Here is a 16849-nt window from a genome sequence, read left to right as displayed (position 1 = left end):
CTTCACTTGGAGAGTAGGGATACTTACTACCTCAAAGAGAATTCTGCTGCAAGAATGAACAAGATCGGTGTCAAGCTCTGGACATCAAAAGCACTTAATCCAGGCCAATTTTAGTCCCCTTCTTTCTTGGCCCAACTGGGTAACCCAGGCAATCGTGGCTGTGCATAGGCCAGACTACCAGTCTACAGACTGAGACTGCAGAAAAGCATTTCATTGATTCCCCTTCAGAGTGCTCCTACCCCAGCAGAGCTCCTACGCTGACCCTTGCTACCTCCGCTGTGGGCCTGCGCAGGGCGATGCTAAACTTCATGTTCAAAATCAAGGCAACCAGAGGCCTCCTGCAGGGAGGGGATCACAACAAACTGGCAAGGCTGTCAGAAGGCATTCAGTCAGCGCGCTCTTTCTCCAGGACATAAAGGGGACCCGTGGGCGATTACCCAGCTAGACAGCTTCAGAGCTAGGACGAAAATCCAGGTCTCCTGACTCCCGAGGCCTGGCCACGGTGCGCTATGCCTTCAGAAGCCGTCAGCAGGGTTTAGGAAATTCCCAGAGAGCAATGCATTTCTTTTTATAACCAAAAAGTGAGTCTGTATCATGACTGTGGTGGTTGATACAAAGAGTGAACTTACTGTACCTAAGTTTTGAAAGGGAAGGGGAAATTGTCTTCATGATTATTCCCCCACCTTTTTTCTTTTTCCTTGTGGGGCTGGGGATTGAACCCAGGGCCTCAAACATGAGCTGCACTGAGCTGCACTCCCAGTCCCTTGTTTGTCTTATGTTTGTCACTGTGTGGCCTGGGCTGGCCTCAATCTCCCAGAGCCATGGTGTACAGCTTAGATTGTTTTAATAACCAAGTAGCAGTTAGAACTTGGCTTTCTTCTTGTCACAGAGGTTATTTGTGTTGCTTGGACTTCTTCACCATAAAATCACCATCGGTTTTTTTTTTTTTTTTTTTAAGTCAAAGTTTTCTCTCTTCCCTTTCCTTTTGCTCTTTCCCAACTTTCCCATCATCTCAGAAATGGTGAGACACACAGCTGTTTTCCCTTCCTACATGAAGTCTGAAGGTCATGTAGACCTAGATTCAATCCCAGCTCTGTCATCTGCCATCTGTGTGTGCTCAGGCAGGTCCCTTAACCTCTCTGAGCCTCACTTTCTTCAGCTTCAAGTGAGTATGGCTTTAATGCCTTTCTCTTTAGACTGTGGTAGGTGTTGAGTTTAATGCATCATCTCCCAAACTTCCATCATAATGAGAATCCTTTGGGCATTGTTAAAAACACAGATTCTGGGCAACAATCCAGAGCTACTGAGTCAGAATTCCCAGAGGAGCTGACAAACCCCAGGGATTCTTATCAGGGAAACTTGGGGAATACTGTTGATTTTTACTAAGCATTTATTTCGAAGAATGGCACTAAGCAGCTAATATTTATTAAACACTCATGTGTTCAATCTTTGAAATGGGGACAATAATGACCACCAAGTGGAGTTATAAAGAACAACAAGCAAAACACTTTTGCCTGGCAAACAGGAAGTTCTAAGTTAGATGTCAGTGTTCGCACTTCTTGCGCCAGTCAGACTCTGAGGCTGAGACTCATAGGAGGTTGGCTGGCTCTACTTCCTGGCTCCGGCTTTAGGCTCAGGCAGGCTTTGTCCAGGAGGAGTGTCTCCACGATTCCAGTCTCCGTGCTCCCAGCCCAGGACCCCAACTGGAGATTCTCATTCCCCAAATCCCAGGGATTGAGTCTCACTTGGCCAGTCTGGATCTGGGCCTTTGCTTGCACAGATCACTGTGAGCAGGATGTAGAGCTTGCTAACTGGCCAGATTTGAGCCACATGCTGACTCTGGGAGCTGGAGAGACAGATGGGAGTCAGCCCATCTGAACTTCAGGAGTGAAGAATGGTTTATACCCACACGAGTCCTTCCAGTGGCCCCAGTATTGCAACCCTAACTGAAACTGATGCTTGGCAGGCCACCTGCGGATGTCCTCTGCATGAGCCCCCAAGTCACCATTAGTAGTAGACAGATGCCCCTTCAGGTTTGACTTTCCCTGATCTTGTCTCAGCTCGTAATTTTGTGGCTGATCTTGAGGGCCTGTCAGGTGGTTCAGCCTCAGACCTGTCCCCATCTGTGCAACCATCCCCAGCCTTCTCAGTCTGCAGCTCCCTGGATCCAATCTGCTACAGGGGATGTCCAAAGACTGGGTTAGGGACATAATGGTGGTTGTTTCTCAAAGCTGCTTGTTAGGGACTCTCTGCGGGAATCCTTCCAATCATGAACAATTAGTTTTTGAACCAGGATAAAAACAGCCTTTGCGGGGCTGGGGTAGAGGCTCAGCAGTAGAGTGCTTCGAACTAAAAAATAAATATGAGACCAATGGAACTGCTCCACCCTTCTTCCCTCATCTGCCTGGTCTTTTAACAGGGGATAAGAACAGGGTCTCTGGTGTCAGGGAGATGGAGGTTTGAGGCCTGTCACTTACTAGCTGGGCTAGTTGTCTCATCTCCTGGAGCCTCAGATTTCATCAGTGCACTCCAGGTTTGGAGGAGGAAATGGATATAAAGAATACGGCCCAGATTAGGAGCTCATCATCGCCACCAATCAGCACGTGGTTCTCTCCAGGCCTGGGCCTGCACCCATAAATGCACAGCCCTTTCCGTGGTGATCAATGTCAGCATCAGGAAGCCAGTCACTGGGAATATGAGGAAAATGCAATTTGTCCCAAAGGTAAGTAGAACCCATCATTGGCTGTCCACACACAGCTAGACTTCATTCTAGCACTGCAAGGTGGACCTTCTGCTCCTTACCATGACTGGCCTCCCCTCAACTGGCAATACAGCAGCAGGAATTATATTAAGCCCAGGAATGGGAGTCCTGGGTTCCAGGTTTTGCTCTGCCCCTCCCTTGCAGAATGACCTTGGGCATATTACTTGTCCTCTTTAGCATTTGTAAGCACAGATATGAGAAGTTCCTTCCCTGATCCATGATGGCCAAGGGTGAGAAACTGAACACAGCTGCCTCAATCAAGTGGCTGCCCATCACGGGCCAGGAGGCTGGAGGTACTTCCCTGTAAGGGCAAGAGCTAGACTGACACACCTGACCATTCCTGATGGTGCTCTTCTGGCTGCATGACCTTGGTGAGTCACTCTCAGCCATCTGGGTAACAAGGGTAATGCACCTACGCAAGGTGCTGTGATGACTCAGTATTGAGATTTCTGAGAAGGGGTGTTTAAAGCACTGGGCCAGGCACTTAGCAAGATCTCAGCAAAGGGCAGCTCTTCCATCCAGGTGGAGCTTCCTTCTCCATTCATGACTGAAATCCATAAAATGAAAATAGTATAATAGACCTGGGTTTCACCTCTTCCAAGTTACCAAGCTACCTCCTAGTCTGTACAATGGGCATTATCTTCCTCAGTGATTGATATATTCATAATTTCATTAGTGAGAAATATTCAGCCCCTTGACTGAAATCAAATTAGCTGAGGCATGAATGAATATTTACCTTCCAAATCTAGAAAGAGGTTTCCTTCCTTAGGCTCAGTTTCATCCATTCATCATCTACTTATCAATTAATTGATCCTTAAAGATTCCATGGAGGGAGTCAGGGCCAAAGTCCTGAGAGTGGACCAATGCTTTCCCCAATTTCTCCCCACTCCCAGGCTCCTTCACAAGCTCTGAGGCTCAAAGCATGGCTGCCTGGTTCATACCCCTTGCCCCATTACTGAGCCTGGCACCTGCCTAGAGACTGGGTAGGTCACAGGCTCTCTTGGATGCACTGTGAATTGCTGGATTCACAATGATTCCAAGACATTGTAAGGAACTAGAGCTTGCAGTGGGGATCAAGGACATACGGCTGAGAACAAATGTGTAGATATGGCTACAATCACTCAGGAAAACAATGGACTGTGTACACAAGCATTATAATGTGAGTCAACTTTTGGGTCAATCAATCTTATAAAACTTTGTGCCAAGAACTCCACAAACAGTGTAAATACTTATATATATGAAAATGTGCACTGTAGTGATAAAATCTAACCATGTGATCACAAACAAATCAGAATACATTTGATGGACTACTATGTAGCCATTTAAGACATATGCTTTTAAGAACAATTTAGAAGTACAGAGAAATGATAATATAGAGTAAAAAAAAGGGACAAAATAAAACACCATATGTAAATCTCTGAGTTTGTGAAATAATTTGTTTTATACATTCCTGAGTTTTCAAGAATACATTCTTTTTACAGCATGAAAAAGAAAACAAAAAAAGATATTTAACACAAGGCTCTAAGGTTGGTTTGACTTTCTGGTGATTTTTTTTGGTACTTTAACTTTTTTGTATTTTTTTTTAAAATATAGCTTCTAATGAGTCTTGCTTTATGATCAAACGTATTCGAACTCAGCTATTTCATCAGGTGACAACAGTGATGCTTCCACCGTCAGTGAGCAGTTTACCTAAAACGCAATTTATAAAGATCAATGGCCTGTTGAACTCAAAGAAGCCATCCCCAAAAATTGTATAAAAAGATTTATTGAAATTTATCAATGACAAACAGACATAAAACTCAAAGTTTGGCTCTTCTGAGGGGCAGGAGAAAAACTGGTGCAGATGTTCTTTTATACAGATGAAACATGGGTTAGGAAATAACACGTCACTTCTAAAGCAATCCAGAAGAGGGACACGAAAGCAAACCTGTACATTCACTAGGAATTTGCAGTCATTTCAGACTTCCACTAGGTAAGAAAATACAATTTTGCATTAGTTTTTCCGTGCTTGGGTGTATGAAAAAAACCCAGCCGACATGCAGCCACGTCTCCAGCGCTCAGGTCTGTAAAAATGTTCTAAGCACGGAAGTACACGTGGAAGAATTATCCTGTCATTTTCATAAAACAAAGCGTTCTAATATTTTACAGAACAAGATAGGACAGTTTTTTTTTTTCTTTTAAAGAGGCTGAAGTTTGAGGGTTTGTTTCTTCTAATTATAATCACCAAACCCATTTCACTTATTATTCATAAGCCTGCTGTTCTCCGCTTGAGGGCTCACAGCTCAAGAGTACCACCGAGTCCTCTTTGAAAAGCGAAGCCCACCACCATCTGTGAAGGGGAAAAAGGGATGAGAGATGGGGAATGTCCCCAAACCAGTGCCAAAATACGCCTTTAGGTTGCTATTTACAAACCAGGGCGCTGGATGCCTCTAGCAGGCCCAAGAAACACAGAAATCACATGAGCCAAAGCAAGAGTTAGCGGTGTAGCTGGTATTCAGCCTCTCCCAGGATCTGAGTGACCAGACTGAGGCCAGCATGGCTTTCAAACCAACTCTGGGGACTTGGGACATACCAGGAAATGTAAGAGACCTCCAAACCATCCTCTTTGAGAGTAAGGAACAAATGCTCACTTGGTGTGTACTCAGCTATTGCATTTACAGGGACAAAACCAGACACAAAGAAAAAGGAGGGGGAAAAATAAAGAGTGGCAGTAAAAATAGTATTTTATTCCACCCCCTCCCGCCCTCCCCCCCCCAGCAACCCCCAGTACACTTTTCCCCTCTCATTCCCACAGCAACGTTACAATCAGAAAAAAATAAGTTTCAGGGGACAGGATTTGGAGGAGGGGAGGGGATACGGGTAAAAACAGTCAAATCACAATAGGAATTTTTCAAAATAGGTTATTCCACTTAGTCATCGTCTTCTCCCTCATCTTCAGGTTCTCGTTTTCGCTTCTGACCCCTTTCTTCTTCTGGAAGAGTAAGGGAAAGACATTTGGATTAGCTATCCAACCCGCCTCTTTAACTCAACACACCCCTAGCAAGCAGCCATATCTAGAAACCTTGCCACCTTGGAAACCAAGGCAGGGAGGCACCTGGGGCCTCAGATAGGCATCTTCTGCCCACTGCAGGCTCCTCAGAGCCCAAGCAAGCCAATGTAAACTACACATGCCAGGCTGCTATCAGCTGTGATAAAGAGGTACTGTACCGCCAAGTTCTTCCTCATCTTCCTCATCGTCGACTTCCCCGTCGTTATAACCTTCTTCATCCTCCTGGGAAAAAAAGCAATGTTAGAAATGACCTGGTCTATGGATGTTACCCAACCCCTCGGAGTCCCATGCCAAGGCCTGCCAGCTCAGGATAAACATTAAGTGGAGGTGCTGAATCTATTTTGGATCAAGGATTGTACTTGAGAATCTGCAGAAAGCTTTGAACTCCTTCCCCAGAAATTGCTCACATCAGATACAACACTGTCAAGACAACTGGAGGGGGCTGGACTCCACCCTGCAAAGAACTCCTGATGAGAAGTCCCCAGAAGTCAGGCTGCTTTCCAGCTCGCAAGCTCTTAGGAGAACAGGCTCCCTAAGCAGACTCCTGACGTGTAAAGTAGGCCACCCTTTCTTTCATCTGTCCTCAATCCAGTTTTGGCTTCAAGGGAAGACCCTGGTCAGCAAAGCCAGATTGTGTGGGCAAGTGAAACTGCACCCTACCCAGTTCTTTCACTATATTGCAAGCTTGGACCACCTGATGGGGAGGGGCAGGGAAGATAAACTCAAGGTCCCCTGAGGACATCATTCCCAACTTGCTTGAGACTGAGCCAGGAGTGTGATTTCCTTTTTCCACACAGGGCCCTTGCTCTGTGCTGTCCCTGAAGATGTTACATGCTCCCCGACTCCCTGCATGCTGGACTGCTTCTAAAGCAGGCCACTGTCTAGAAAAACTGGGTGACAGACTTCTTTCTGACAAGGGAAATATCCTTTGATAATGTCACCAAATAGTTCCCCCTCGGTTTGTTTGGTAGGACTGTTTTTGTGTGTGTATTATTGGAAGCTGGAAATGTACAGATGGTCAATGAGATTACAAAAACCAAAACAAAACCCAAATGCTGCGCCTCTTGTGACAGGAAGGGCAAGATGAACTCTCCATTAGCCAGCACTACTTACTGCCCTGTCCTAAGGAGACCTGCTTTCCTAAGTCTTTACTTTTAATGAGCTCACAGTACTCAATAGAAGTGAGCCTAGCCTAGACCTAGGGAGAAGAGGCTTTGAACTTGCAATCCTCCTGCCTCAGTCTTCCAAACCATTGGGATTACAGGTGTGCGCCATTGCACCTGGCTTTCTCACCAGCTTTTCTGGCCTTCCGCCACCTGTTCCAGGCCTAGGCCAAGCAGTAGCTGGGAGACCCTGCCTGAACAAAGTATATATGTATACGGCAGGTGGATGTCTGCATCCAAGTGAAGGAGACAGGAAGTGAGGATGATGGTAAGGGAGGGGGCAGGGGCAGGCACCTTGCCCACACTGTTATCTTGCTAGCAGCAAGAGTTGGTTTGGAATTCTAAGCAAGTCATAGAAAATGCTTCTGCTATGGAGAGCTGGAACACCAAAACACAAAACCTAGCAAACAGAGCCAAGAACTTGAAGGAGGGTGTGAATGCCTACAATAACTGGTCAGACACTCACCCCTTGTCAGACACTGTCCTCAAGCATTTTGCTTACACTTTATTTTATATTCTAAATAACCCAGTGAGAGATACATCATGATCTGTAATTTACAGACTAAGAAATAGGCTCAGGAAGGTCAGTAACTTGTCCAGGGATGCACAGCTAGTACACAATAGAGCTGGGATATATCCCCTCAGACTGCTCTCTCCCTTGTTACCTTCATAGACATTAGTTTTTGAAAAACTGGGAATCAGTAGATCCACTAGGCTAATGGCCCACTCTTGATGCACTATTTTCTTAGTGTGCAGATGAACCCTGTTCCTCTGATTTGAGACCCAGGAGTACCTTATCCTACCTTTTAGCAGTTACAAGCTGCCTAATTTTCCCTGGTACACTTTTAAGTGCTCAGTATTGTAATTAACATATGAATGCAAAACAGCAGCAAATGGGGACAGGATTCTGTATTTCCAAAAGAACTAATTTTCATATAGAAAAGAGGGCCAGGGTTCCCCCAACAGGTGAGTCCCTGGCTCCAGAATCTTCTTCCCCACTCCTAATGCAACTTCCCTAGAACTACTTGCAAGTCTTATCCCCCAAAGATAGTCCAGTGAAAGGCACTCCTCCTTCCCCTGCCCGTGGGAGAGTAGCTCCCCATGAGGGCCCCTGGCTGCCCAGGCTGGTCATGGTGTTTGGCAGGACAGGCTCAGAGGCAGCACCAGGGAACCCAGGACATAGCGCCCTTGCAGTCCCGCCTCCTTACCTCCTCCTCTCCACTCACATCCTCCTCTTCCCCTTCCTCCTCTTCATATTCGTCTTCCTCATCTTCCACTATCTGAGCATCTTCATCATACTCCTCCTCTGTTCAGTTGGGATGGGAAACAAAGACAAAAGGGGTGGTGAGCTGCCACCTCCCTCGTGAGCAAGGTCTAGTGTGGGTCCCACAGCCCTCCCACCCTCTGGAGCCCAAAGCCCAAGTGCTCTCACTCACAAGAGTGCTGATATGATTAAAAACATATCAAAGGGATCCACAAGGTTAGCCCTCCCCTCAAGTTTTATGAGAGCAAAAAGACCTCTTGTGGATGCGAAGCCAGATTGCCAGATTCAAGCACAAGTCAGAGGAAGCAAGGAGGTCGATTCATTTATAAAGATCTCCTAGGAGCTGTGTGTGGTGGCATATGCCTATAATCCCAGTGACTCAGGAGGGTGAGGCAGGAGGATCGCAAGTCAAAGCCAGCCTCAGCAACTTAGTGGGTCTCAAAATAAAGGACTGGGGATGTGGGTCAGAAATCTAGAGACAAATGACTTGTTCAAGGTCACACATGGAATCAGAGGAGGGCAGCCAAGCAGAGGTCTGGAAGCCTGGTTTTAAGACTGGACCATCCTGCTGTACACTCAGATCTCCTCTGTGTACCAAAACACCACATGCACCTCAGGAAGGAGGATGTTATTATCCAACAAGACAAATGGGGTATCTAAATACCTTATAAAATACTTCTAATATAGCAAGGAAAAATAAATCTTGTGTCTGAATTAATGGAGTGGAGACACCACACTGTACCCACAGCAGGGAAGGTGTGAAGTCAAAAGGAGGCACTCCTTTTCCCAGTCTTTCCTTCCTGAAGGTTCTGCACTGCTTGCAGCCTCCTACACACCCCAGAGCTGGCCAGCAGTGTCTGGGCTATAGCCACCAGGGGGCCCCACAGTCTCTCTGGCTGGTGATCTGGTCTCCACTTCCCGGAGAAAGAGGGTCTTCAGGCTACACCCCTCCTTCCACTATCCTCTTGCCCCCTACCTGGAAGTGTCTAGATCTGGGTTCAAACTATATATAGAGAGACAACAGAATCACAGTCCTTGTGAGGTTTCAGAAAAGGGACAAAAATTGAAGTGAAGATTCAATTTTAAAGGAATTACACAATCTCAAGACGTTCCTCTGGGGTCTGTATCCTGTTCTTTTAGGGGAAATAACCAATGAGACCTATTAGGGTCTGGGGGAGAGGGGGAAGGCAGGCCCTCTGGAAATAGACTGCCCACCCCCAGCAGCAGGTGGGGCTTCCCAGCAGCTAGCCCACCCTGCTTCAAGCCAAGGAGGAAGCCCCTGGCCTCAGGCTGAGCCCTTGCAGCCCTATGCCACCCATCCTCCTCCTCATCACCACCCACCATCCTCATCCTCCTCGTCATCATCCAGACCCTCCACATAGCCCTCAGCATCGGAGTCGGAGGCCTCCTTGTCGTCCTGGTCATAGCCATCAAGATATGTGAGCTGTGGGAGGAGCTTGAACACGTTTTCTCGGTAGTCGTTCAGGTTGGTTACCTCACAATTGAAAAGGTCTAAGCTCTTGAGGTTCTCTAAGTTCTTCTGCAAGTGGTAAAAAAAGTTAAGAGTGAGAGCAATTTATGGGAGGTGGCATAGGTCAGGAGTGGTCACCCCAGAAAAGTTCTCATCTGGAAAATGGGTTGGACTTGAGGACCTTTAAAGCCTTATTTAATGTTAAGGCTTTTATTCTGCAATTCCAGCTGTTGCCTTAACAGAGACGGTCTTGAAATTAACCTGGGTCCTTCTTGGTACATGAACCAACAGCTTTGCCGAGCACCCCTGTGACCACAGAGACTGAGGAACTAAAAGGCAACATGAACTAACTTCTGCATCTACATGATTGTCATGGCAGTTAACATAGCACTTCACATAGAAGTCAATTCTTCCCGCAACCGCTTAGGTTGAAATTATTAGTGAGTTTTACAGGAAACGAGGCACAGACCTGTGATCTTGCACTTGCCCAAAAGGACACGAGAAAAACTGATGAAGGGTCCAGATTCTGTCCACAGTACTTAGCAGGACGTGCTTGTCAAAGCTTTGTACTAGTTTGGTCCTAAGCTCATATGAACCCTGTTGGATGGCTGAGGAAGCTAAGGGGCCACAGCTTGCATGTGAGAGCCGCATCTTCACCTCCTGCCTAACTCAAGCAGTTTGACTCAAGGTGAGCCCCTGTTGGGATGGGGGCCAGCCTAACTGCGGAGGAAAGCCACTGCCTCTCAGGGTGAATATTGATTCTCTAATACTTGGAACACCTGGCACCTGTGACCTGGGTCATTCTCAGCAGAGATGTCAAAGGCATCTTGACTGTGCTATGTGATGAGCCACTACCTCCCAACCAAAAGCAGTTTCCCGCACCAGGGAAGTGTAGCACTCATCACACTACTAATGGAGGGGAGCCTGCTGAAACACGGGTGTGGCCACTGGGAGGAGCATGTGTGTCCACTACATGGTGACTGAATGGCAACATTTATGAGGATTTCATTTACTCAGTCCCCAAACACACTCCAAGAAAAAATATTCCATACTTCCAAACTCAAAAGAACTTAGAAGACTTTTCCTTTCATAGTAAAATTACAAAATCAAGACCTCCAGGCAGACCAAACTAGTTTTGCTTTCTCCCAGGAGACGAGTGGGAGACCTGAACAGAACTGTGCCGCGGGAAGTACATTTTATTGGCTGACCCCAAGACACAGGTAAGGTCTGAGCATGGGAAAGAAATGCCAGCTTCTTATTCTGCCACCCTGGTCCATCAACTGGGGTCACTCCTTCTTGCTCAAAGAAGGGCAATATGCACAGAGCCTGAAGTACAGTCCAGGTTTCCAAAGTGAGTGGAAACTGAGGGAAAAGCTTGAGACCAGAAATCGAGGCCAGGATCCACATCCTGCCTTCACACTGACTGCCCATTCTGGCTGTGTAACCTCGGTCAGCTGTTTCAACTCTGAGCCTCAGTTCATGTATGGACTAAGCAGCTCCTATTCTACCTAACAGCATATAATGAGAGTCCAAGAAATTACGATAAATGAAAAAAGTTCTTATACAAATACAAAGGCAGTATTCCCTGATACCGATTTCTCCCCATCTCTCAACCCAGCAGAGAGGGGAGCATTCAAATAACTTACCAGTGGCTCTATTGTGCTGAGGTCTTTGATTTTGTTGCCACTTAAATTTAGATGCGTAAGGTTCGGACACCTTTCTGCCAATACTTCCAGGCCCCCTGAGATTCTGTTATCGCTTAGTTCGAGCTAAACAGGCAGACAAAAAAGCAGAAAGGGCTTTTAAAATAAAGGTTCTCGGCTCAGGGCCTCTTGGTTCTCCCAGAACAGTGAGGAAGGGAAAAAGGGAAAGAAGTCTCAGGGGATCTGCAGGCAAGTTGGTGCAGGCACCTGGCCTCACCTTCAATTACGCTGCCTGCACACAAAGTAATCACCCCCCTCCTGCCCACCCAGCTCCCTGTACACAGGCTCCTGTGCTGTTTACCTTCTTAAGTTTGTTTAACTTTGGTAAGTTGGCGACTGAGGTGAGGCCTACGTTGATTGTACTTAGGAATTCCAGTTCTTCAAATTTGTCTGTGAGGCCTTCAATTTTGCCTTCATTCGACCGACAATTGTCCAGGACAAGTTCTTTCACCTGGAAAGGGAAGGACCACATGAATGGAAGGGGGTGGGGGGGATAAGTGGGGAAGAGTGTTAGGGAAGCCTCCTTAGAGGAGGAGGAGACGCTCCCTGGAAGCAGTCCATCATTACACAAAAAAGTCACTTCCTGATCACTGTGTTGCACAGGACAGATCTCCTCCCTGCCCCCACCTTTCTGCCTCAGCAGTACAGAGGCCACCTCCCACCTTTACCTCTCCGTATTTCTGTGACCCTCTGTTCATGGTGCCCAAGAGGCACACATATGCTCGTTCACTCTCTCCGGCTATCACAGAGCTTGCTTATCTGGCCCCTGGCCTTATTGCTGCCCCATGGTAGGGGGCAGACCAGGGACTCCTAAGACCCCATCCCTAGACCAGTGCTGTCCAATAAAAGTTCCATGAGGCTGCAAACATTCTGTACTGCTCACCACACGTGAGCCCTGAGCATTTGCAACTAGCTCTGGCTCTGCTCTCCAGGGTCCTGCACACAGATGGGGAAGGAGGGAACGGAATGCCTCACACAGAGGATCCATCTACAATGAAAGGCTGAGGCTGGCAAAATCCCCAAGGATGTCTCTGGAAGCATCTCTGAAACCCTGCTTCCCACCCACCCTTTACCCAAATATCGGTACTAAATTCTTTATTTCTAATGAGGTAGAAATAACTGATCAAAAGTCACCTCAGGAGTGGTTAAAAGGTAGACCTGGCTGAGGGTGACCTGGTCAGATAACAAGATGACCAGTAGACATGGTCAGACAACAAGGTGAGGAAGAGCAAGCAGATGTCAGGTCTGAAATGACCAGAGAGCCAGCAGGGACACCAGGGTGCCTCTAAGAGGTTACCCTTGAGTTACTCCTGCCCAGTGAATGCCACTTGCTTGGGGAACCTGGCCTTTCAGGGTTGGAAGGAATCTCCTGGCTGCACCTGGTACTTGAGAGGGTCCCTTCAGACCCAGACATAACATCCCAACCTGCTGGCTCCCTAAGGCCTACCAGGACATGATGTCCACTGAGAAGCCACCTCCCTCTCTGGGACTCCCACCTAATGGCCCTGAATTTTCACCACTGGGTCACATGGCATAGGCTTGTCTCTTCTCCACAGCACTCCTGCATTTGTTGCAGGATCACTGCTGCCCCTCAGAGCCTTTGCCTCTCCTGGATAAGCAGAATGGACCCTGTCCAGGGATTCCCCATCTCCTCGGCTGGCCAACTTGTTTCAGTCTTCCAGGTAACCCTTTTATTCAGCCATCTGTGGGCCAGGTGGAAGTTTGCAGGAAAGTAGGAATGCAGCCCACATTAAGCCAGGGAGCAGAGCAGGGGACAATGGGAAACAGCTGGATGCCAGAGCCCAGCAGGGTTCTGCTGTCCTCCTCGTGGAGGACAACTGCCCTGCCCATGACAGCAGCAATTTATGGGTTCTTATAGAAGGGAAAGCCTGGAAGCAGCAGCTCTCTCCCAGAGCTAATGAGCTCTCAGCCTAGGTGCTAGTCATAAAGGCCCACCTGCCCACTGGTGTGGGAGTGGGCAAGTTCAGTCCCCAGTAGAGGCCGGATGTCCAGGTCAAGCTACTTTCTCCAGGTCAGTGGCAAGAGTGCCTGGGAGTAAATCCTGGGAGGCCCTCTACCCTCGGGCAGAAAATCAGGGTGGGGCCAGGAAGCCAGGCCTTAGGGGACAAGTAAATGGAGAAAGAGTAACCCCCATCTCCTCTCCAGGAGTCAGGAGGCCCCTGTCTGGTTTCCTTAGAAGGCCTGGGAATTCCTGAAGCTCCACTAAGGAAAGACAAATGTGAGAAGAGACTCTGGTCTACCCTGGAGACTGCAGGCGTGGTTTTCCTGGCCTGGTCAATGGCCTCTCCCCTCACTGCCATTAGCCAAGGAGTAAAGGGCCTCAGTATTGGGTGTGTGTGTGTGTGTGGGGGGGGGAGACAGGGGCGGTGCAGAGACCAGGGCACACGCCACCTAGAGATTCCACAGATACCTGGGTTTCAAAGTGTTGACCAGGCCAGTCTCCAGCTCCCAGTACCATACCCAAACTGCAGCCACTTCTCTCAGGGACACAATACAAGCCATGACACCTAATGTTTTTTTATTAACATCACTCTTCCCTCACTAGGCATCCTCCTCTATTTGTAGCCACAGTAGTACTGCCTGTCCTGAAAACCCAGGACACAGTCATGAAGAGTGTCCACTGGACCCCAGTGGTCTGTGTAGTCCACAACATGCAGAGGGGCCCCTGGAAGCTTCTTTGACATTCTTAAATGTAGGGTACACACTCTCTAGACCCCACCTTAATTCTGCAGGCTCTCCTGGCTCTGTAACTGCTTTCTCTCAGCCCCCCTCTTCTAACTGCTCCAACAGCTGCGTGGGCGCCACTTCCAGAGCTCCCCACCCTGGCTACACTTCCTTGGTCACCAAAGCATAGAACCTAACCCAGCCCTGACTCAGAGGGCTGCAAGAGGGAGCATAGATCCAGAGGGCCCTAGGATCCCACTATTTGTCTCTCTCCCAAATCACAGAGGAGGCTGCTCCCTGGGAACTTCTGAAGGGACAGGTGGGGACTCAGAATCCCCACTGTTCCTGTGTCTCCCTCCTGGCAGGGGTGGGAAGTAAAAAGGCAGGGGTGGGAAGTAAAGGTGTTCGACACTGTTTAGGGTGAGACCAAAGAGAAGAGGGAGGGGTCAGGGCCTAGATCTTGTAGTTGCTGATATCACCAAAAAGCCCAAACCATGTTATATCACACGGGTGACAGGGGTGGGGTGGGGTGGGGGTGAGGGAACAAGTGAGCTGCCTATGAAGTATCTCAAACGGACCAAAGAGAACAAAACAACTCCAGCCTGGCTGCTGGCCTGTGGAAGTCACACTGGTCACCCTCCTACCTGTCTCCACAGGCCAGTGTTGTAGTACCCCAGGGCAGACTGAAGTATTTCCAGGCCTCGGGCCTCTCCCTGAACTGCTCTAATTCCAATCAGCTTCCTCTGGAACTTGGCGGCCTTGGCCCTAACCCTTCCACACTAGAATATCCCTTTTGCATCCATGGTGTGTTTTGCTTTAAAAAGGAGAGGGGAGGGGAAAAAAAAGCCCACTTTCCTGCCAAGTCCTGGGTGTGAGCAAAGTGCAAAGTTAAAATTAAACTGAAAATTTGTACTTTGGGTTTAGACTCTCCCAGTTCCACCGGTGATTTAAAAATATCCAAACGTGGTTACTCTTTGTAGCCCAACAACTGGAACTACTCTGCTGGTATGAGAATTTTCAACCCCACAAGACCCGCCACTTCACTGCTCAAGTGGTGATACCCAGAAAGAGCCTCACATTCACATTCTGCCCTCAAGAGATGTCCATGAAGGGGCACTGAGGATTCCCAGAGGTCAGATAGACTATCCTGGTTCTCGCATTTCTTGAAAAACTGTCTCCAAAGCACTGGCCTCAGTCATTCCCCACCAGTGGGAGCTGAAACTTCCATGATAAACACAAACATTATTACTCTAAAGGAACATCTTGTTTGTTTCAAAACTCTGAAGTCCTTTTGACCTTTCCTCTCCACTTCCAACATTGCAGCCATGGTCACTGTCACCTCAAGTTACTTCAACACTGCTTTTGCCTCCAACTGAGGTCTCTGTGACCTCAGGGACAGCTATAGTTAGGAGGCTGGAGGCCAAGGACTCCATGGGCTGACTGACCCTATCTCTGTCCCCAAAACCTTAAGCTTTTGCCTGTCAGAAAGGGGATGACATCTATTAAATTATAAAACACAAACTCTAACCTAGAAAATATACCTTGTTTTTCAATGCCTCAGAAACATTCACGTTCCTAAACATGACCTACAACCCCCCCCCCCCCAATCCCCACACTCCCCACCTCTCACCCTGCACTGCATATCTAGTTCAAGTCCCCTCCCCAGGAAGCCTTCCTTGTATCCAGCTCTGGGCGTCCTGGGGCTCTGAGGGCAGCTGCTACATGAATCATTTAATCGTGTATTAAGCATCTGATCCTCCTAGAGGTCAGGGACTGTCCTTCTCCATAATCAGCCTAGCAGGGAGCGGACACCAGAGCAACTGCCTCACAAATGTCCTCTTTATTGTGCCAGGCACAATACTAGGTACCAGGAGGACCAAGAGAGGCAAACTGCCACGGGACCTGCAGCGTAGCCAGCGGAATAAGCACTGGATAAGCCCTACCTCTGATAAACAGCAGCAGCTTTGGGGTGTGTACTTTGTGCCCCTGAGAGGCAGGGCAGCTGTGTTTGCTCCCAACTTGACCCAGTGCTCTGTATATGGGCCTCTATAGGCCTCTCCACACAGGGTGTTCCTGCAACATTGTTGGCTGAGGGGACACAGAGACGATGGTGAGCCAAGGTCGGGGTCCTTGCCAGCAAGGTTTGGTGACTGGCAAGGAAGAGACAGTCAGCCAGTAAACAACTCCAGCCCAGGGTGCCAGGTAGCAGGACTGAGGCTGAGACAGAGTGCATGCTCCAAATGTCTCCACGAGAGAAGACAGAAAGCCAGAGGAGACCAAGAGGCACCCAGAAAACCCAAGAAAGTGGATGTATGCTCACAGCCAGGACAGGCTCCATAAATCAGAGGCCCAGTGCAAAATGAAAAAGTAGGTCCCTTGCTTAGAAAATCATGAAGAATTCTAAGGTAGTGACAGCAGCTCTTGCAGCACAGGTCACACAGCTGTGAAGCTGGCCCTGATTAAAATGGACAGCTTGGGCCTAAAAACAGAGCTCTCTAAAGAGCAGAACCAGAGAAAAGGAAGCTCAGAGTAAGAACTGTTCGGTATGCTTCCAGTACTTCCCGAGGCAACACGGAGATGTGGAGAGAAGGCAGGCAGGCTCTAGAGTCAGAAAGACCTGGCTCAAGCCCAGATTTTCTACTTACTAGCCCATCTCACCTCCCCGAGCTTCCAATTTTCCTCTAATGACTACAATGCCCATCACCTTGGACTGGATTAAATGAAATGAGGTACTTAGAACATTCCAGCTTGAA

The 16849-nt window shown here is 48.2% G+C and overlaps 1 protein-coding gene across 7 annotated transcripts in view; it reads right to left on the bottom strand.

Annotated features, from left to right (window-relative positions):
- Window positions 1-4510: 4510 nt before the first annotated feature.
- Anp32a (acidic nuclear phosphoprotein 32 family member A) overlaps window positions 4511-16849 on the bottom strand; it is a 33515-nt gene continuing 21176 nt past the window's right edge. For 5 of the 7 annotated variants that reach the window (XM_046426684.2, XM_046426685.1, XM_058573332.1 and 2 more), the window contains 6 exons: window positions 11713-11862; window positions 11355-11477; window positions 9579-9777; window positions 8182-8279; window positions 5969-6032; window positions 4511-5732 (listed from right to left, as the gene is read on the bottom strand). In XM_046426684.2, the coding sequence (XP_046282640.1) occupies window positions 5671-5732; window positions 5969-6032; window positions 8182-8279; window positions 9579-9777; window positions 11355-11477; window positions 11713-11862 (696 nt within the window). In that variant the 3' untranslated portion in view covers window positions 4511-5670. The remainder of the gene's footprint in view (window positions 5733-5968; window positions 6033-8181; window positions 8280-9578; window positions 9778-11354; window positions 11478-11712; window positions 11863-16849) is intronic. The other 2 variants (XM_058573331.1, XR_006847756.2) reach the window with 2 other exon arrangements.

The sequence above is a fragment of the Marmota monax genome, unplaced genomic scaffold (genome assembly GCF_021218885.2).
Source record: "Marmota monax isolate L192 unplaced genomic scaffold, Marmota_monax_Labrador192_F-V1.1 WCK01_AAM20220418_F8-fsc00078, whole genome shotgun sequence".
Classification (NCBI taxonomy): domain Eukaryota; kingdom Metazoa; phylum Chordata; class Mammalia; order Rodentia; family Sciuridae; genus Marmota; species Marmota monax.
This window is presented reverse-complemented; position numbering and strand designations above follow the sequence as displayed.